The 22,810-nt window shown below is 40.6% G+C and overlaps 1 protein-coding gene across 3 annotated transcripts in view; it reads left to right on the top strand.

The window, feature by feature from the left end:
• TMEM117 (transmembrane protein 117) overlaps positions 1 to 22,810 on the top strand; it is a 557,294-nt gene that overhangs the window by 3,151 nt on the left and 531,333 nt on the right. Inside the window, exons 1-2 of one of the 3 annotated variants that reach the window (XM_070454538.1) lie at positions 6,947 to 7,196; positions 17,259 to 17,563. In XM_070454538.1, coding sequence (XP_070310639.1) covers positions 17,287 to 17,563 — 277 coding nt within the window. In that variant the 5' untranslated portion in view covers positions 6,947 to 7,196; positions 17,259 to 17,286. Of the gene's footprint in view, positions 1 to 6,946; positions 7,197 to 8,030; positions 8,053 to 17,258; positions 17,564 to 22,810 lie in introns of those variants that run through there. The other 2 variants (XM_070454540.1, XM_070454539.1) reach the window with 2 other exon arrangements.

The following is a 22,810-nucleotide window of genomic DNA, read 5'->3' as shown; positions in this document are numbered from 1 at the left end:
CACATTTACAGGAGACTTGGAAAATACAGAACATAGTCACATATATTCCACTGTATGTTACCATTATTTTTAAGTAGATAAATTAAGATTTTTAGTTGGAGTTTCAATATCAAACTCCAAAATGAACAGAATGAATATTTGGAAAAGTAGAAGGATATAGTAGATCTGGAAAGCACTATGAACCAATTCAACATAGTTAAGATTTATACAATTTTCACACGAGTAGGATACAAATTCTGTTCAAGTTCCCACAGAACATAAACCAGGAGACACTGGAACATCTCTAGGGACATAAAACAAGGTGCAAAAATTTCAGGCTCTAAAGGTATTTAAATCAAACAGAAACTGTTCTCTTATCACTGTGGAATTTTGTTAGAAATCAATATCAAAAGATATTTGAAAATAACCCACATATTTTCAAGTGCAATGTGACAGTTACCAAAAGAGATCTTTGACTTAATTATTGAAAGCCTCAATAAAGTTAGAAGGCTGAAAAAACACAGAGGGTGATTGCAGGGAAGAAAGCATTTAAATGAGAAATTAGTATCAAAATGAGAAATTAATATCAAGGATACTTAAAAAAAGAAACATGTATTTGCAAATTAAATATCCACTCTAAAATGATAGGTGTATCTAGAAGCTATAACAAGGAAAATTAGAAAATATTTTAACGGAATAAAAAAGAAAAGAGAATTTATCAGAATTTGTTGCATGCAGCTGAAGCTGCTAATCAAGAGTTTTGAAGTCCCTCAAATCTAGTCTCTCCCCCTTGGGCTGTCTATGAAACCTGTCTAAGTGGATCTACTGGAAACAGTCTGAAGAAGAAAAAAAAAAGGCCATTTGTTTTATGAGAAATGAAGCAGGAAGAAAGTGAAGGTCAGCTCAAAACTTCCCAAAGGCAAATTTGCCATTTGAAACCAGCAGTCACATTCCTGTGGGTGAAGTCGTCCCCAACCTCAGTCAAGTGCTGCTTCCTGGAAGTGAAGGGCTGCTCAGTTCTTAGGGCCTCTGTATATGTAAGAGTGGGTGTGAGGCAGAGGGGAGAGATCAAGAAGCGGCAGTAAAAACAACGAAAGTGAGTGGGCAGTGAAACAATTGACCCTCTCTGTCATCACAGCAGAAATGGCTCTTTGAATGAATTGCTGCATTTATGCAGATTCTTCAGGATGGGTGTGAGACAGGGCAGATGCTGGTCAGCAAGCAGGTGACAGCTCTAGTCTTCCTATGACTGCTAGTCTACACGTTGTTTGCATGACTCTTTTGTTTTAAAACCTGTACAGAAAAATCCCTCTGCCAAGCACTTTATAGGCTGAAGTGGGGGCTAGGTGAATCAGTCATTTGGTAAAAGAAACTCCATGGAAATATATGCAGGGCAGGGAGGAGATAAATAATTATGATAATAAGAAGATCATTTATGGAGAACTTAATATGAACCAGGCCAAATGTTAAAAGTGTAAGACACATTATTTAATCCCTGTAACAACCTATAAGGCAAGTGTACTACTAATGTATAGAGGTTCAGGAATTTGCTTATTATCACATTGCCACTATCTGGGCAGAGCCAGGATCCCACAGCAAAGGCTCTAATGGTCCAAGCAGTAGATATGTGATGATCATCTTTCCCCAAGCAAATTTCAGGACATGCGGACTAACTAAAATATATCAGAGTACACTGGGTACCATGGGGATAGACATTCACAGTTAGGATTGCTGAGAAGAATCCTGGCAATAGAGTCACTGGCCTTTAAATACCAGAAGAAAATTATGGATCAGCTTCAAACTTCTCTTCTTGCCTCTTCGGCAATAAGGAAATTATGCTGTTTATGTTTGGAGTGTGCAATTAATATCATCCTGACTGACCTATTGAAGGTTAAAAATAGTTTTGCTTGGAGTTCATCAAATCATTGATGAAAGGATTTCCAGATACACTTGGTATGGATTACAGATGCTTCCTCCTATAGTTTCCTTTTGGTTTCAAAGGTCCATTTAGAGAGGATCATTTGGTCTGATAAAAAGTTTTTACCAAATTTTGAAATGTATATTGAATTTGTCTTTTTCTTTTTTTTCAAATGGAGTAGAGCTCTATTATTAGTCTAATGGGATGAGGTAAACAGTAAAACATCATTTCATGTGGTTACTTGTAATTTCTGCACTCAGTTGGATTTTACAAAGAAATTATATGTAAACAAGACACATTTTAAGCCTGTCTATCAGCAGGGTTGACTCTGCTTGAGGAGGTAGTGTAGGCAGATGATTGGAGAGTTTTCATTTGAGTTTCCTACTTCCACTATTTCTATCATTGCCCAGACATTGTCTGAAACTGGGGTCAGTTTGCTGCCTATAAAGAAAAGAAATGGAGTAGTTTGGTTAAAATATGGATGGGCTAATGGGAGATACATAGCCCTGCTATCTTGGCTTCTTTCTGGGTCTTGTAGCTATACCATTTTCAAACACTGCTGGCCAACACTAGAGAAATGATTAATTTCTATGAGTAAGCAATTATCATCTGTGTACTGGACCAATAGACTCTGACCTGAAAAAAGGTTTTCATAGCACAATAAAGTTTGATGGGAAGGAAGAATGGCCTTTATTGAGCACCCATTATGTAACTGGTATTGTATAGGTGTCTTATACAAACTAAAGCATTTAAAACTTCCAATAGGTCTGTGTGGTAGGTAGCAACTGGGATGGAAATTGACTAGAGAATAAGGATAACAGTAACCTAATGATGAAGAAAAGAAGCCCTAGGGATTCTTATTGTAATTTTATAGTAGCAATTTGCTCAGGGTGTGGCTAGGGTTGCAGTGGAACCAGATTCAACACCAATAGTCCCTATTCCAGATCTCCTAACTGTAAAAACCCATATCCCTTTTGAGGTACACAGGAGGAAGTATACGATGAGAGGTTGAAATGTGGGCTGATGAGATCCATTGACTGGTTTCTGATCCTGACCCCACCACTCGGACTAGTCATGAGATCTGTGTGAACTGCGCCATCTCTGTGTGTCTCTTTCCTCAAAGGCAACATGGAAGGGAAACTAACAGCAGCTATCTCTCACAGGCCTGTTGCAGAGATTTCAACATTTTAATACATGAAATGGGTGTGGTGCACAATAAGCCTTCAATAAATCAAGCTTTTATTGTTGCATGTTAGTGAGAAAGATCAAATGTAGAGGCTATTGCCCTGTCTGGTTGTTAGGGCTGAACTGGAGATCCTGGGTGGCTTACCAAAGCAAAGGACACAAGCCTCTTGATCAGTGGTAAAAAGGGAACATTGTTATTGAAGAAAATTCTGCTCATTTCAATATTTTGCCTTGAAGTGGTTCTGGAGAACTGTATTGTCTAAAGCTTGAGACCTCTCAGTTAAGAACAACTAGTAAGCATTGGTTAAACTTATTCTTAAAAATTATTATTAAAGGAAGCCAGACCATATGTTAAGAAGATAGGGATCTAAAGGTAGGGTAACAGCAAAAGAGGCCAGACATTTCAGTTCTGATTAACTGAAGTTCATTCTAGTAGACACCTGTGTAATGCAACCAGTCATAGAGTGGAGCAAGTTCTGTCTCTCAAGTAATCTGAGGAGAAGTTGCTCAATGATTTTCACCCCATTATCCTCTGAAATACAATGTGTTGTACACTCTGTCTTTCAGGGATAGGAAAAGTGCCTTTTGTTTTCATTTGGCTTGTTTTTGGGGGTGGGGTAGTTAATAAGCCACAGGCCTCAGTATTATCCTGCACAGTTCTTGAAGTTTTAAGATTTCCCAGTTTTAATTGATTAAAGACTTCTTGCTCTAAACGAAGATGTAAGGAAAATATAACACATGGTGACGATAAGGAGAAAAGGGAACTCTATTACACCGTGGGTGGGAATGTAAATCAGTGCAGCTACTATAGTAAACAGTTCCTCAAAAAAAAACCTAAAAAGAAAATTAGCATATGATCCATTAATCCCACTCCTGGGTATATATCTGAAGAAAGCAAAAACATGGATTCAAAAAGTTACATATACTCCAGTGTTCATGTGCACGCTTAGTCGCTCAGTCGTGTCCGACTCTCTGTGATCCCATGGACTGCAGCCTGCCAGGCTCCTCTGTCCTTGGGGATTCTCCAGGCAAGAATCCTGGAGTGGGTTGCCATGCCCTCCTCCAGGGGATCTTCCCAACCCAGGGATCAAACCCAGGTCTCTCACACTGCAGGTAGATCCTTTATAGTCTGAGCCACCAGGGAATCCCAATGTTCATAGCAGCATTATTTACAATTGTCAAGACATATATGGAAGCAACCCAAGTGTCCATCAATAGATAAAGAAGATGTGGTATATATTTACAACAGTAAACTACTCAGCTATAAAAAAAAATAATAAATTTCTGCCATTTGCAACAGCGTGGGTGGACCTAGAAGGGTATTACGCTTAGTGAAATAAGTCAAACAAAAACAAATATTGTATGTTGTCACCCCTACATGGAGTGGAATCTAAAAAATAAAGCAAACGGATGAAGGTAACAATGACTCAAAGATATAGAGAAAAAACTAGTGGTTACCAGCGGGGAGAGGGGTGAAGGGAGGGGCAACATTGGGTAGGGAATTAAGAGGTATAAACTAGCATGTATAAAATAAATAAGCTACAAATATATATTTTACAGCACAGAGAAATATAGCCCTTAGTTTATAACAACTTTAAGTAGAGTATAATCTTTAAAAATATTGAATCACTATGCTGCACATCTGAAACTAATATAATATGTAAATCAACTATAGCTAAAATATAGGACTTTCCTGCTGGTACAGTGGCATATATATATATATAGGTGTGTGTGTGCTCACTTGTTCAGTCATGTCTGATTCTTTGTAGGCCCATGGACTGTAGCCCACGAGGCTCCTCGGTCCATGGAATTTCCCAGGTAAGAATATTAGAGTGGGTTGCCATTTCCTACTTCAGGAGATCTTCCTGCCCCAGGAATCAAACCTATATTTCTTGTGTCCCCTGCATTGGTAGGAGGATTCTTTACCTCTTTGCCACCTGGGAAGCACCATATACAGCATATGGAGCTCATGTTAATTAGTTACATGGTTTAACAAGTTTTTTTAAAATATAAAAGGATGGTAGACTCGAATGGTTAAACTGTGGAATTAATCTGCTATTTATTGAACCATTACCATAACTCAGTATGTTCAGTATTGAGGATGCAGTGGTAAGATTTAGTCTCTGCCCTCAAAAGCATTTATAGCTTAATGGGGGAGGAAAAGACATAAAAAAGTACAGCAAATGTAAAACATGTCACAGTAAAATGTACAAAGTGCAAGCCCAGGAAACAGCTCTTCCTGGGAAAACATGGGAAAGCTTCACTGTGCTGAGAGTTCAGTAAGATGATCACAAACTGACTACAATGGGCACTTATGTGGTCATTCTTAGAAGCAGACCAAATATCAAACAGTGAGAAGTATGGCAGTGGACGCCCAGTAAACCCTGTGTACACTAGCTACACTGCAGGACTTGGGAATGGCTCTCTCTAGCCCATTTCAAAATCTGCTGACATCTCAGCTCTCCCTCTTGCTGCCCAATCCATTCCTGAATCATGCTGGTAGTCCAGGAGAGAGGCTATTCTCCTCCCAAGTTTGCTACTGGAAGTAGCTATAAATTGTGCCATTTTCCATTTGACTAGACAAACCAGCGATCACTTCCATTAGCATGGAATATCAGTAACCCTGACAGCAGCTTTTAATACATTATAAGCAACCTGTAAACTGAGGCAGCAGTTGTTATTGGGCAGGGAGAGAAACAAAGCCCACACATACATACAGTTGGAAAGATGGTACATCAGGAAGAAAGGAACAGGTCAAATGTGGTCAGAGGGTCTTCCTCCTCATGCTGCAAGTGAATCATTTAAGCACCACAGAATGTTAGTTTTCTGAGCTTCAGGCTGCAAAAGTATGTGTATACACATATACATGTGTGTATATGTATATACTGGAGAAGGACATGGCAACCTACTCCAGTACTCTTGTCTGGAAAATCCCACAGTCGGAGGGAGGAGGAGCCTGGTGGGCTGCAGTCCATGGTGTCACGCAGAGTCAGACATGACTGAGCAACTTCACTTTCACTTTTCACTTTCATGCATTGGAGAAGGAAATGGCAACCCACTCCAGTGTTCTTGCCTGGAGAATCCCAGGGACGGGGGAGCCTGGTGGGCTGCCGTCAATGGGGTTGCACAGTCTGACACGACTGAAGCGACTTAGCAGCACCAGCAGCATATGTATATACACATATACTTCTGTATACAGGTGTGTGTAAATGTACCTATGCATTTATATGTGTATATATTAATATATATGTATGCATGTGTACATTTATCTGTTCATTTCTATGTGTGTATGAATGTGGGTGTGCTTATAAACATGTGTATACATGTGTGAATATATTAGCGTGTGTGTGTGTAAGCGAGAGAGAGAGCAAGAGAGAAACCAGACAAGCTGGAAAGTAAGTTTAAGACTTTTTCACATCCCCTGGTCTCTGTCTCTCCCCATCCCCACTCCTCCACACCAATAGACAAAAGCAGAAAGGATGCCCTGTGACCTGACTGCATTAGAAAGTTTGCAGCTCTTAGGAGGACGTTCCACCTGGGAACCTCATTGGTTCCCCGCAGGATGGTGGGTTTTATAAGAAATCTCCGATTCCCCCGGGAAGGGACTGCTGTTGACAGGCTAGGCTGGAGCGCGGCCGCCCCCGGCCGCCACCCCCACTGCTCTGGGTACCAAAGTCGGCCCCGCTCGCCGCCGCGCGCTCTGCAGAGGAGGGCCGGGCCGGGCAGCTCGGCCCCGGCGCTCGGCCCGCGGCGCGGGCGCTAGGGGAGGGAGCGGGAGGGGGAGGGCGGGGGCCGGGGCGGCGGGAGGCCATGCCTCCAGCTGCGGAGGCTGCCGCACAGCTGGAGCCGGCGCGGTCATCGGCGCGGCGCCGTCGCCCTCGCGCGCCCGCTCTCGCTGCCCGGCCCGCGGCCGGCGGACTTTGCGGAGGGCGCCCGGCGTAGGCGGCGGCGGGTGTGGGCCGAGCCGGTATTTATAGCTCGGTGACAGCAGCCGCGGCAGCGACGCCGCTGGCCCGTCTCGCCGCGCTTCCCAGAGAGGCCGCGGGCGCGGCAGAGGGCTTCGCTCCCCCGGGTCTCCCGAGTGCGGACGCTCAGAGTCCGCGCGGCCCCCTCGGTGAGTACGCGGCCCGGGCGCCCGGCGCGCCTACCCCGCCTCTCGGTCCCGCCGCGGCGAAGCCCTCCCGGCCCGGCCGCCCGCAGCCGCGCCGCCGCCTCGTCCCTGCGCGCGACTGCGGCCCCGGCCGCGGCCCCCGGCCGGCTGCCCCGCGCCGCCTCTCCTTCCTTCCCGGGGCCGGCGCGCCGAGGGGTCGGCGAAGTGGCCGGGAGGGGAGCGCGCACCTGCCCTCCTGAGAAAGGGCGGAGGAGGCTCGGGGGAGGGCTGGGGCGGGGGTCCCCTCCAACTCCGGGCTCCGGGGGGTGAGGGACGTCACCGGGGTGCACGGCGAACTTTCCTCGCTCCAATGATTCCTAGGATGCGGACAGAGTGAAAGCCCCAGTATTGTGCGTTGATTAAATTAACAGGTTGTAGTTCGGGACTGTTCTTAAAAACAAAACCCCCCAGACCGCACAAAACTTGAGCGCTTTTGAGTGTTTACTGCCTTCATCATGATTAATGAAGCTATTTATCTATTCCTACTTTTGACAATGCCAGAGGCCCACAAGTGTGTTTGACCCATGTGGGTCCACTTTGCCTCCCTTATTCATTCTACCAGCTGTGGAACAATAGGCCAGTGTGTGGCTGTGAGGGATGCTCGTAAACATCACATGCTTGTTTTAGTATTTGTGTGTAGATAGAAGTCTCATGATTGACCAAGTGTTTTTTTGAGTTAAAGTACATTTAATACATGTGTTTTCCCTCTAGTTACAAATGATACGTTGTTTGAAATCCAGAGAAGGACTTCTAGGAAGATTTCGGGGTTTTGTTTTGTCTTCAGAATAAAGTTCTTCCAGTTTTTTGAATGTAAAGTGTGGTAAGAGTCCCTGTAGGAGCTATTTCTGTTGTGAAACACTGAATTTTTGTCATGTTTATTATCTCTAACTCCATTCTTCCTTCCCCAATCTTTGTGTTTTAAAGGTAATTATGGATTTTGACATTTTGGCTCAGATACTTATTCTCACCCCACTCCACCTTCATCTGAGCCTTGTATTCAGAAACCAGTACTTGTTGTATTTAATTTGCTTCTTCAAATTGTCAGTCAGTTAAAAAGCAATTTCAGATATGAGTAAATTTTATTTTATTCATTAACTCTTTTTTTGGTGTTGTGTCTGGGATATGATCATATTAATTCTGTATCAACACATGTCTCTGAAGAGAACATCTGAATATTTTAAAAGAATTAATTGTTTATTATTTTCGACTTAGGACTTGAGAAGGCTGTTTTGATGGGAAAATTGGCTAATGTCATGTTTAGAGGGGACCCAGACCTGCTCTGCTTTCAGGTTTTCTATTTTAAAAACTTGCATTGGTTCAGTGCTTTGTTATCCCAAAGACTGGAAGGTAATAACAAGGAAAAAAAGTAATTTAAAGATTGGAACAATGTGAAGAGAAAGTGTAGGAAGTGATTTATGGATGTGATCCTCTAAATTAGCTAGGGTGCCACAAGTACAGACCTGATATCTGTGCAAAGCCACTTATAGTGGTTTCATTGATTGACTTAAAAGGTTGCTTTTTATTTAAAAGGCTGTGTGGTCTCTTGTATTGGACTAAAAATGAGAAGTTCCAGCTTTACTTCTGTTGTTATTGCTGTTTGTATTTTTAAAACCTGTATTAAGCACTTGCATTATGTAAAATACTATGTCATTTCCTCATGCTTGCCTTTTCATCTAACAATTCAAATAGTAAACTAAGACCTATTCTTACCTCAGGACTGGTCCAGGCAAATATATATATTTGGTTTTTTCACTTTCTGCCATTTCTCTTTTTATAGACTTGATTATCACATTATCAAGAGTCTGCTCTGTCTGGTATAGAATCTTCAGTGCTTTTTTTTTCCCTCACACAAGTCTGGTCTGTTACCCAACTGTCATCCACACATTTACTTTTTCACTTATTCATCCATCAGCAAAGATTTTTTGAGTGCCCCGTAGGTGTAAGTCACCACCTAGTTCCTACCCTTGCTTCCTTCCCATTGGTACTTTTTAGGTTATCCTTTTCAGTGTAGGGAATATACAATAATTAAGAGTATTGACTTTGGGGTCATAAAGAGGTGGTTCTGCCTGCTTCCCCCAGTTGGGAGCTGTATGACCTTGGGCAGATAACCTTTTAAAAACTCTGTTTTTTCACTGGTAAATCCAAAGGTTAGGTCTAAGGGCTGATTGAGATAATGCATGAAAAGTACTTGCCAGGATCCCCAAATATAAAAAGCGCTCCAAAATGTTAGTCATTATGTTGCCTATATCTGCTCCAGAGGTATTCATCTCAGGAAATGCATTCCCTATCTCAGGAAATGGCAAATCCATTCTGGGGTTTGTCAGGCCATGTCCACATCCGGTCCATCAGTACATCTTGTCATCTCTTTTTTTAATGTATCCAGAATCTGGTACATCTCCAAGCATCAGGCAGTGGTCAGATTGTGTCCCTCTTCTGTCCCCCATTTGCACAGAGTGAAGCCCGTGTGGTAGGATGGCCTCAAGGCCTGATCAGGATTCTGCCTCCCAGATCGCTAGTCCTTTCATGCTCCCCTGCACCCACATGCTGCCCAGTCACTAGTCTCCTGGCTCTTCCTTAAATGCTCTAATCATGTGCAGCACAGGCCTTTCCCTTTGTCTGGATCATTCTTTCCGCAGAGGTCTGCTTGCCTGACGTCCTTCTTACACGTCTGCAATTGTCATCTGATAGTGAGACCTCTTTAACTTCCCTGACACCCCGTGTTAACTTTTCCTTTTCTCCATCAACTTGTAACTTTCTAAAATACTGTCTGTTTCGTTTTTCTCTGTTTAATGTCTTTTTCTCTCAATGTAGATCCTAAAGTTCAAAGCAACAGGGGTGTGGTTTGTTAGTAACCTTCATGTGTAGGCCAGTGCTTGTCACAAATATGCAACAGTGAACATGTGAATAGTGACTAGTGAACAAATGAATGATGAAATTATGGAATTAGTATGAAATTAGCAAGTCTGGACTTCACCACTTTCTGTGTATGATTTTGGACAAGTAGCTTGAGCTTTCTGAGCCTCGTTTTCAATATTTGTAAAGTAGGATGATATTCATCCTTAGTGTTGTTATGGTAAAATCCCGAGACACTGAGAATAGCATATAAAAACCACTCAGTAAATGTAATATAGAGTTGATGTTATTTCCATGCTCATGTTTAATGGGAATGACCAGGAGTCACTTGCATTTTAATAGTGGTCCTCAGGTAAGGAAGTGTCTGAAAGTGACCAGGCACTTACAAATGAAATTCCCTTTAGTCTCCACTGCCACCCTGTGAGGAAAGTATTTTCGTTAGGATTCTGCTGGTGAAGAAGTGGAATCTCAGAGTGGTTAGGGATTTGCTCAAGGTCACTGAGCTAGTGAGTAGCAGGTAGAAATTTCAGGTAGAAATGGACCATATTTCTCCCATCACCATTTGTTTTGCCTTCCTGATGCTTTTGATCATTTGGGTAAAGTCATTCTAATGATGTGATTTCACCTAATAAAAACACTTAAGAGGTAAAATGTGATATAAACATAGGCTATTGTTATTTATCTTTTAAGGAAATAGTATTAAATAATTTAAAGCTCTGTCTGCCCTTTTGATAGACAATTTTTGAAGTGATTATTTCCCAGGGAGTAAATGAAATGATTGTATCAATAAATAGTGTTCTGTCAACTGCAAAGAGCTCTGCATACATTAATATAATACTATATAGCTAGGTAACTGAAGAAAATAACCTTTAACTTTGTCTTGTACTAAAACAGCCAAGAAGTATCCCAAACACAGTTATCTGTAGCACAAAGTGCATACCACAAAAAACAAAATACAAGGAGTCTTTTTAACAATTATTTTTCAAGAAATTAGATTCAAGGTGCTGAAATAAAGTTCACACTTTTGGCAGGGTACGGACATGGTTATCTTTAATAAGCCCTTTAACAAGAGCTAAGAAGGATTTCAGGTGAATTTTCAGACACAAATACCAAGGAGCTTCAAAACATTTGGAGAAATTCTTTTTTTTAATCCTAACACAGTGCTGCACAGTGCAAATGATGTTCATTTTACCTGGTTAGGTATCACTAGATGCTAAGACCTGCATTAGCAGAGCTGGACTTTGGGGGCACTTGGCTAGTAATAATGTCTTTTATATAGCATAATTTTTTAGTTCATCAAGGACTTTGCCACGTGAACTCATACTTTTTTTTTTTTTCAATGGAAGTGATACACTCCATCTTGCTCATACTTGTCATTATGCATAAAGCATCACCCGAGCCAGGGTTCCTGCTGAGGGAAACATGAAATTTGTACTCTTGAAGTCCTTGAGAGTTTCACTTATTTGGAAAAACCCCAGTAAGTAAAGAAGGCAGGGTGCTTTGGTCCAATCAGGTAAATGATTAAAACAATTATCAGGGCTTTGATGTTCTCCTGGTCCAGTACTTGATTATCTTTAATGTAAACTGTTGGAGCTGCCTCCCAGCGAGTGTTGCCGTTTTCATCATGCCTCTTAACCAGTTTGTCATTTTCCAAGTAGGCGGAGAAATCTTTCAAAATCCCACTGCAAGCAATTGTACTGCTCTTCTGCTTTGAAAATTGATTCTGTAGTCTCTAATCAGTAAAATAAAGAACACTGCTTTTGTGTAATCTTCCTTAAAATAGCCCCAGATTATCCTTAACTATCTGAGGGTGCCCCCAAGTGCTGTGTGTTCCAGCCACACAGAGCTATTGATACATCTCTCTGTCCCAGACATCCTTTCCTGTGCCTTTGCTGAGCTCCTCCTCCCAACTTGCGTGTAATTACCTACTTTCCATTTTTCCATTCTTAGCTGTTAGTACCAGGTGAAATGGGGCTTCCCTGGTGGCTCAGATGGTAGAGAATCTGCCTGCAATGCAGGTGACCCAGGTTCGATCCCTGGATTGAGAAGGAAGTGACTACCTACTTCAGGATTCTTGCCTGGAGAATTCCATAGACAGAGGAACAACTGACACTTTCACTTTACTTCACCAGGTAAAATACTGGCTTGTAGTAAAATGCATGGCATTTCTGATACCTACACTAAATACCAGTCCCTCTAGAGTATAAACCATGACTGAAGGCCTATGGGTTATCAGGCAGGGTGTAAAGTTTCAGCCTGTCACTGCTGTTATGTGAAAGCAGCGGCTTCCAAGATACTGATGGTGGCATCTATCTCATGATTTTATTATTATGAGAGGAAATTGAATAGTGTGAATTAGTCTAGTTCTCAGAGGTGCAGTGTTCTGTATAAGTAGAGTTGGAAAATCCAAATGAATGTCGGTGATGCATTGCAAAAGGACAATCAGATCAACTCAACTACTTATACTGATGCTCAAAGGAGAAGGGAAAAAATTAGAGCAATCCTGGTCAGTCACATGATCCCAGTGCTTTCCAATCATGGTATCAAGTCAGTTTGAATAGTAATAGTAGATTCATTTATCTTAGAAGTACTATGAATCTTTAATATCAATTGGCCTTATTATTAGGAACTTTCTAAACAACGTGAAAAAGGCACGATTTTGGAATCTATGTCTTTGTGTGGGAAAGATGTAGTATAGAACGTTGAAGGCATGTGGCTTGAATTTGAATCCTGGCTCTGGCGGAGGTTTGTTCTGTTCTTTGATGCAAGCTACTAAACTCAGTTTAAACATTGCTTCCAATAGAGTATCTCTTCATTAGGTTGCTATGAAATTTGAATGAGATGTTTGTAAAGCCCTTCAGCATAGTGTCTGCGAAATGGTAAGTCTTTAGTAAATGTTAACCTTAGTAATAATGAGAACAGTGCAGAAACTGGTGCTGAAATGGGATGGTAGCTGTAGGGATGGGGTTGAGGGTGTATCAGTGCTTGTTACTGGCCCATCATTCTTGCAGTCTTTGCATTCAGCTGCTTTTCTCTTTCCTTAGTGGAAGGAATGGCAGGTTGCTCTGCCTTCTTCTCATCTCATTTATACAAGGGGGCTTCTCTTTTGTAGTTCCACTCAGTTTATCCAGTTTATTAATTGCCCACTATGAGGCTAGCACTGTGCTATGCCCTGAAAGTAAACAGCCCTTTCCCTGGGGACTTTGTGATCTAGGGAAGAAGACAAATACATAAACATATAATTTCACTATGATCTGCTAAGAACTAAGATGAAAGCACATTTACTTAAGATAAAAGCTCAATATGGAAGCAGAATTGAATTTTAAAAAATTTAAAAAATGTTTTTAGACTGTGTATACCGTGTAGCATAGTCAGTTTGAACAGCTTCAGTCCTGGGTTAACAGTACAGTCACCGAACGTTTGCACTGATTATCAGAATGTTTTATGGGAAGTACAGAGGACAAAGCAGTTTTGGTGGTCTGGACAACAGGCTGATATCACTAGGCAAACTTTTGTCAACCTCCTCATGTAGGGAGTCAGGAAGCGGAGATGAGCACTGTTGTTCAGGTTATGTAAGTTTTGAAATTTGGGGCCCACTAGGATACATTGATTCCACTGTGGAGTATGAGGCAAGAATATATAAACATGTTTACCGTAAAAGAAAAAGACCAGATGATCCCATTCACTTGGCTAGTGTCTAAGTCACTGAATCTGTTAGGGGAAATGAAGACTAAGCTGTAAACATGATTGGAAATATTATTTGAAACACTTCCAGATTTGTTGGGGTGTGTTAGAGAGATCAAGGGTCAGGAATGGCTTTTGATTCAAGTTCTGGCTCTTCTGCTTATGGATCTGTTAATTAAATAGGCAGCACCTGCCCTGCTCCTGTGTTTTCTTTTATCCTTATTATTATATGAGTTTATTCGTGGCGGCCCTGGATCTTTGTTGCTGGGCACAGCCTCTCTCTTGTTGCGGTAAGGCGGGCTGCTCTTCATTGCAGTGCACAGGCTTCTAGTTGTGGTTGCTTCTCTTCTCGCAGAGCACAGGCTCTAGGCACACAGGCTTCAGTAGTTGTGGCTCCTGGGCTTAGTTGTGCGATCTTCCCAGACCAGGATGTAAGCCAGGTCCCCTGCATGGGCTGGTGGACTCCCAGCCACTGGAGCACCAGGGAAGTCCCTGCTTTGTTCTCTTACCATCATAAGGGCATGGTAGTAGCATGCATAGCTTGGCTGTGGGAGTTGGGAACTGTACTAAGGCGGGATTTTTGCTCAGTACTACAGTTCTCTCTTGAAACAATATAAATATTGGAGAGGAAGAGCTACCTCCAAATTTTTTTGAATGTTGTAACTCAGTTTGGACATGTGGAAATTACAGAGCCCACAAAGCAAGATTCTGAAGTTAAAAACAACAACAATAAAATAAATATATGTCTGCTTTCCACAAAACACTTATTTAAAAGTGAATCAGAGTTATATGTATTTAGTCATGTGCATCCGGCTGCCTTGCTTGTGTGTGGATGGCAAAGGGAGTTGATGGGGGAACCACACCAGAATTCCTCACTGGTACGAGAAGTTTCAGAGAAACCAACTTCTTTTTTTTTTTTTTTTCCATTTATTTTTATTAGTTGGAAGCTAATTACTTTACAACATTGCAGTGGTTTTTGTCATACATTGACATGAATTAGCCATGGATTTACATGTATTCCCCATCCCAGTCCCCCCTCCCACCTCCCTCTCCACCCGATCCCTCTGGGTCTTCCTAGTGCACCAGGCCCGAGCACTTGTCTCATGCATCCAACCTGGGCTGGTGATCTGTTTCACCCTAGATATACATGTTTCGATGCTATCCTCTTGAAACATCCCACCCTCGCCTTCTCCCACAGAGTCCACAAGTCTGTTCTATACATCTGAGTCTCTTTTTCTGTTTTGCATATAGGGTTATCGTTTCCATCTTTCTAAATTCCTTATATATGTGTTAGTATACTGTAATGGTCTATCTTTCTGGCTTACTTCGCTCTGTATAATGGGCTCGTTTCATCCATCTCATTAGAACTGATTCAAGTGAATTCTTTTTACCGCTGAGTAATATTCCATGGTATATATGTACCACAGCTTCCTCATCCATTCGTCTGCTGATGGGCATCTAGGTTGCTTCCATGTCCTGGCTATTATAAACAGTGCTGTGATGAACATTGGGGTACACGTGTCTCTTTCAGATCTGGTTTCCTCGGTGTGTATGCCCAGAAGTGGGATTGCTGGGTCATATGGCAGTTCTATTTCCAGCTTTTTAAGAAATCTCCACACTGTTTTCCATAGTGGCTGTACTAATTTGCATTCCCACCAACAGTGTAAGAGGGTTCCCTTTTCTCCACACCCTCTCCAGCATTTATTGCTTGTAGACTTTTGGATAGCAGCCATCCTGACTGGTGTATAATGGTACCTCATTGTGGTTTTGATTTGCATTAGAGAAACTAACTTCTTAACTGACGGCACTGTCCAGTTCTGATGGGCATGTAGCAACTATTTCTGCTTCAGGACTCATTGGCCTTGAGGTGTTTCTATGTATTCTCTTCTAAAAGTGGTCTTTGGACACTTCCAAAGATTTTGCATGTAATCGAGTTGACAGCTGGCCCCTTCTGGCATTCCTGCGTATTGAATACTGTGAAAATGCATGATGTTTGTCTTTGTTCTTAACTACTTTTATCTGCTTTCTTTGGTGTAAGAACAATGTAGGTCTGTAACTGGGTGATGAACCTCACATTAAAACAAAAAAAAAATTGCCATCCGTTAGTGATCTGAGCTCCAGCCCCTAAGAACAGATATTTCAGAGTATTTATGAGGAAGGAAATTGCTTAGAAGTTTTATGAACACAAGGCACAATGACTGTTTGTGTTGCTAAATTTTCCTGCCAGTCTTTTTGTGTGTTTCCATAACTTTTCTAAATAATTAAGTCAAGTCTTCATTAGCTCTGATTGTGGTCTTAATTGATATTCATCAGCCCAGAATGTTGGACTGGAACTTGGGAGGCAGCCTTAGAGCCTATTCTCAGATCTTCTGTTGACTTCAAGTTAATTCAGGCTTGTGACTTGATCTTTGTATCTTTAGCTACGTGTAAAATGAGAATTTTATTATTATCCTAAATTTAATCGGCTTTATTGCTGGATAAAAAAAGAGTTACAACTTAGTCTGAGCACCAAATGGGCTCACCAAGACTGAACCCCAGAATTAGATAAATTAGTCATCCAGTTCCAGCCCTGGAGGACCCAGAAAGGCTTTTGTTCTTATGAGCAGACTGGCCCCCAAAGAGGTAAGAGAGAGGAGCTGAGCAAGACTTAGGGGTGGGGCCTGGGTATCAGCATTTTAAGAAAGCTTCTGTACTTGAAGTGCGCATCTGTTAGGGCCTAGCTCTTTAGACATATTACATATTTTGCAATGCCTCTGGACCCTTGCATACACCTAGGTTAAGCATCTGTGCATTCTTCGCTGGGAAAAAAATTCTATCGATCCTCCAAACTCCAATCTGAGTATGTCTTCCTCTGTGAGGTCTTTGCCTTCCTTCTCAGTTCGCACAGAGTTGCCCAAGTTCTCCTGCGTGCAACTATTGTGCCATAGACTTAGCTATTTCATGAAACTTATTCTGTGCTGAAATTATTTGACAAATAAGACTGAACATTTTTACAAAAGTCTGTACATGTGCACACATTTTTCAATGTAAAAAAAAAATCTGAAAGTATATGGCACAAAATCATTAAGGGATCTTAACTCCAAGGAGAAGGATTTGGGCAGAAGAGGATGTTTATTTTGTGATAGTTTGTGATCAGTTTACCTCTGTGTTTCTTTAATTTTTAAATGATCTGTTTTATGATTAAACCATAAAAATGATAATCTAAAATAGGAAGAGTCATCTTCCCAATGTCAGACTGCATTCTGCCCTCTCATATCCGTTTCTGTCTCCCTACTCTTTTGCTTCACTAAGCCCTCATATGATCAGAAGTATGATAACAGGGAAGGGACAGTATTTTATATTCAGTCTCAGACTTGTGTTGGTACCATAACCAGGAATTGGTCTTTTCCAAAGCCCTCTTTATTGAGTTGTGGTAAATCTGAACAGGTGACAGCGAGAGAGGGACTACTTGTTTCTTTGCTCTAATCCTGTGTATCTTTTCTCATGCAGGTAACCTGTGGAAGTGAAGTTGTGAAGGATGGGTAAAGACTTTCGTTACTATTTCCAGCACCCCTGGTCTCGCATGATCGTGGCTTACTTGGTGATCTTCTTTAACTTCTTAATATTTGCGGAGGACCCAGTTTCTCATAGCCAAACAGAAGCCAATGTTATTGTTGTTGGAAACTGTTTTTCATTTGTAACAAATAAATATCCTCGAGGAGTTGGCTGGAGGCTTCTGAAGGTGCTTCTATGGCTGCTTGCCATTCTCATAGGACTAATAGCTGGCAAATTTCTATTCCATCAGCGTTTGTTTGGTGAGTACCCATGAGATGTAATGTAGGTAATTATTAAATTCTGTTCTCCAAGACAGAGCTTTGTTATTTCCAAATGCCAGTTTAGAATGCATTTCGTTTGCCTTCCAGCGTTAATTTGCTGTGTGCTGTGGTAGCCCTGGCTCTTCAGGTATTCTCTGCTGAATGGTATACTTGTCTATGGCCTGAGGAATATTAGCATGCAGTAAAATTAGTTCTAAACTTAATTTTTTTAAAAAAAGGTGTTACATCTAAAATGAATGTGTGTGAAATCTTACTTAAGGAAGACGTGTAAATAGCTCTCTTCCCAGAAGTAGTGCCTAAGTGTGATGTCATAAAGGGTTTGTAAATCATAAACAGAATGATTCCATATCATTAAAGTAGGCTAACCATTGCCCATATATTTACACCTATTGTTCATTCAGGGAATTAGAATGGGAACTCTAACTTGTTACTTCCATTTCTTTCCTTTTTGTTTTTATAATTTTGAATATTGGTTCTAGATGTTTATTTTGAGCCTTCTGGTCAACCAGAGACCAGTACCATAGTGAGGAATCTTTTGGTAGTAAGCAACAGAATAAGAGACTAAATTAGTTTATGTTTAAAAATAACTTACTATTTGGATTTTGGGATATTTCACAGAGACCAGGGATAGAATTTGTTTTGATAATTGCAATAAATGGAAACAGGGGCTTGAATTCTATCTGGATGATGAGACAAAGGATGTTCTTTGTCTCAACTTCTCTATCATATTTGATTTATTCTCCTTTCACCCTGAAATTTATTCATCTTTCATCCACTTAGAGTGTCTTAACTCTTGTTCCCGAGTTTAAACTCTTAGGTTTAAACAAAGTTGACTCAGTTTGGGTGTGGTTCCTACCTCTGGCCCAAACTATTTTGGTCAGGAGGTGGGTACTATTTATTTAACAAATTCATCGGTTTCTTATTATGCCAGGCACTATTCTAGACTCTGAATCAAAAACGTAGGGTATCTACTCTCATAAACACATCCTACAGGAGGGAGAAAGGTTCTTATCAACTAAATGTATAAAATGCGAAGAGGTAGTAAGTGCTGTGAGGGAAAAGAACGTTTTAAATGCTCCTGGGTCAATTAGGAAGAGAATTTAGCAATGAAACTTTGAACTTAGCAATTATAAGATCATGGGTAACTTAGTGTGGGTATTTTCAGTCTGGAGGTTTGGTTAGAAACAGATGGCAGTGGTTTAGGAAATAAACAAAAATATATGTAACTACATACACATAATGTTACGTATATATTCTTCTCAACCTCTGCTCCTCAAACTGTAGCCATCTGTCTCTATTACATAAACATAGAAAATGTACATCTTTTATATTTATTATAAAGTATGTGGTTTCAAGAAATTTGATGAGGAAATGGGAAGTAGCTAAAACTGGAAAAGGGGCCAAGAGGAGATTTTGTTGTTATTTCAGGTGATGGTGGTTTTATTTGAGAGATGAGATTAATTGATCTGCATGTCATTGTGGGGGAAGAAATTAGACTGAAGCACAGGTAAATATATAGAAGGAAGACAATATCTCTGAAGGTTTCTTTGGTTTGTGACTTAGGACCCAGGCACAAACAGTGGTCTTAGGACAGTAAGAGAGACTTGGTTCCTCAGATAGTCATGAGTGAGATCAAGGTTGGTACTCTAGTAGGTACATTTGAGGCAGAGGAGTGGAGAGGTGACTGTCCTCCCACCTGGAGATTTCCGTTTCACTGTGAGGAAGGAAGAGCTTAAGATAAAGATGGAGGGATTGATGAACAAGGGGCTTAAGAAAGTGGTTTTTGTTTTTTTTTTTTTTAAAGAAATCTTATTTATTTATTTGGCTGCATCAGGTCTTAGTGCATGGGCTTCTCTCTAGTTGTTGCTCATGAGCTTAATTACCCTGAGGCATGTAGGATTTTGGTTGCCTGACCAGGGATCAAACCCATGTCCCATGCATTGGAAGGTGGATTCTTATCCCAGAAAGTAGTCGATGTTTGAAAGAGTTTCAGTAGGGAATGTGAATGTGAACTGACTAGGGCACGGGTTACTGATGATTGCCGAGGGCGGTGGTGGTTAGTCACTATAAATCTGAATGACAGCAGTCTGAGTAGTGGAGCAGCTTTCTCTGTGAGAGCTCCATCACCTGGAGCAGAATTTGAGTGATTCATCTGTTTGGGGAATGCTCAGGCTTGCTGTATTAGAAACAAACGATGGAAAACAAATGGAGAGTTCTAGGGAAAGAGTTATTGATATGATTAGCAGAGGGTTCTGGCTGGACGTGGAAAGGAGGTGGGGAAGACAATGGTTTGGGTGGAGTGGACAGGGGCCTGAAGATGTGGATGAAACCTAACTGATGAACAAGTACTCCTGTTCAGAGAAGGGGAAGGACTGATGGGTGTGGTTGGATGGCGTGTTGTAACAGAAGCACAGCTGTTCTTAGTGGTGGTTCCCAACTAGGGTGTGTTCTGGAGATGGTGGGCGCTAAGGTTAAATGGAGAGATGGGCCATTGACACGAAGGGTAACTAGGAATTGGATATGCGCTGGGCCATCCACTGAACACTGAGCAGGTGTGGTGTTATGATGCTAATCACATGGATATAAGAGGTCAAGAGGAAAAGTAAGCAGGAGATGATCAGTTTTCAAAGATGGGTGAAAGGTGCTGGGCAGACAGAACAGTAGATGTCAGTTACAAGCAATGGCTGGACGTATCTGTAACCCATTCCATACATTTGCTCAATATGGAAAGCTAATGCAAATTCAGACCAGAATATCTAGTTTTGTCTGGATTATCTGCCTATATTATAAAAGATGGAATGAAAATCATAAAGGGAAAAAAAAAAGAAAATTATAGGTGAAGGTAATGGTTTTAATAATAGAGGCAGATAATTTGGCTTTGTAATTATTACATTTTGCTAAGTTACTCTATTGCAGTCTTATCTCTTATACTAAAATTACATTTAGATACGGCTTTTTAATTCTCTTACTGATATAATTCACCCCTGAAAAAAAAATCACTCTAGATTTCATGTAGTTTATTGACTACAAATTATTTTAAAATAATGCAAAAGTGTGTCCTCTTTTTTTTTTTTGCTTACAGTAGACAAGATTTTATCGAATAGTCAGCTTTGTTTCTTTCTCCCCTTATTAAAAGTCTATGAAATTATGTGGGGTATTAGAAAAGGGATAATAATTTTCAGCAACTCTTGGTGATTACTGGATAAGATAACTGGGCTCCTGATTTAATTTTTTAATGAACTCCAGTCTCCTCCTTTCTTTCTCCACGGCCGTTGTTTTCTTCCTTCACTCACAAATTCTTATTGGTCATTTGCTCCTAATAGCTCTCTCCTCCTTCAACTCATTCTGGATTTTGCTACTAGAATGAATATATACATGTACATACATATATGTTTATTTTACATGGGTAGATGGCTCCTATCAGCTACAGAAAAAAATCAGAACTTCAAAGTACATCATTGTCTGCTCTTGCCTGACTTTTAACTGGCCTCTTTCCACGTGCCCTGGGTCGGTTTGCTAGTTCTCAGACCTGCCGTCTGCTCTCAGCTCTCCGTCCCTTTGCATGCGTGCTCTCCTCTGCTCATCATGCTTGTCCCCTTCTTGTTAATTTGGCCAATTTCTCTTTTTCCTTCATATCCAAGTTCAAGTATTATGTTCTCTGTGACACTTTCTGACTCCCTCCTATGAGATGAAGCTGTTTTCTCTCCAGCTTCCATTCTGTCCACTGGCACCAAAGCACGTTCAGGGGGATACTCTGGAACCGAAAGCCAGGCAGCCTTGTGGAAAGAGCCCACATTTTAATGCAGGCACACTCGTTGTCCTCATGGGTTTGGAATGTGATGAATGTTTTCATCTTTGTTCCCCTTTGTACATAATTCATTTTTTAAAAAGGCCATATTTAAACCTTTAACAATTTGTAGATGCAAGCCTGTGGTAGGTGGTGGTAATGGTGATGATGGTTGATGTATCTTAAGAGGTATGGGATTATTCAGTACAAGCACAGACACTTTTGTTATAGAAATGGGAATGCTTTACAAAATAATAAAAATTATTGTTGACCAAGTAAACAGTTTCTTTTTTTGTAATTCTCTAATGAAATAATAATAGTAACTAGAATGTCACTACCCCTTTCATTTCACTCATTTGTTGAATTTTCCCTCATTTATTTTATTATGAAAAGTCTCCTCTTAGTATATTTCAGAAGGTCAACACAATATTGCCATTTTAAAGTGTGTGTGAGGAAGAGTGAATGATGGTATGAGCACACAATTTAATCCAGTTCATTGGTTATAAATCTTATTTTTATGAGACATGAAAATTACAAGCAATTTAGTTCATAACATGAAACCCTGTCATGATTTATAGTTTGTAGTGGGATTTGTCCTAAATAAAAATACTGACTCTTGCAAATTGGAAACTGCTTTTTATCAGAGACAGAGATGATTACATGCATTTAAAACTGTCCCCCTCTCACCTATGCTGTATGACTGTAATAAAATGAAAGAGTTGGTTTCCCTGCATATTAGCACTAAACTTGTAAGATTTCAGACTGGTCACAAATCCCAAATTTCCCAAATGTAGAATATAATTTAAGAGCACATGTGAAATCAGAATTAATACACTTCAATTAAATTTCTTTAGGTTTAACACAATCTTATTGAGGTATTATATTAGGATTTACAAAAATTGGATTTCATTGGACTATCAGTTTGTACTTTTGTGCCTCTGTTTTCCATTTTTCTGGATGATGCCATTGTGTAAAAAACTAAGCATGAATTTAAGTAATGCCTTTTATAGGATTGTACATTTGAGATATCCATGAATAGAGAAACCTAAAATTATTATGCCAGTAAGACTTATTATGCCCCAAACTCTGGGAGATGTGAAGGACAGGGAAGTTTGGTGTGCTGCAGTCCATGGAGTTGCAAAGAGTTGGACACGACTGAGCAACTGAATAACAAGAAGAAGACATATAAAAAGGGGAACTTGATTTTTTTTTAAACTTATCCAAAAAATCATTTTTATTCCAAAAAAGGCGATTTACAAAGCTTTTATGTTTAGCACATATGTTTTTAGAATAGAAAATCATTCCATAGAATCAAATATATTTTGATTTCATGAGTTTTGCTATCTTGTAGGTTCTGTGCTTTCTTAGAGGCTGGACACGACTGAAGCGACTTAGCGGCAGCAGCAGAGGCTGGGCAAAGGGAGTGTGTGACACATTAT

Source organism: Odocoileus virginianus, chromosome 24 (genome assembly GCF_023699985.2).
Source record: "Odocoileus virginianus isolate 20LAN1187 ecotype Illinois chromosome 24, Ovbor_1.2, whole genome shotgun sequence".
Lineage (NCBI taxonomy): Eukaryota > Metazoa > Chordata > Mammalia > Artiodactyla > Cervidae > Odocoileus > Odocoileus virginianus.
The sequence above is the reverse complement of the archived record's forward strand: the minus strand, read 5'-3'. Positions and strand labels throughout refer to the sequence as shown.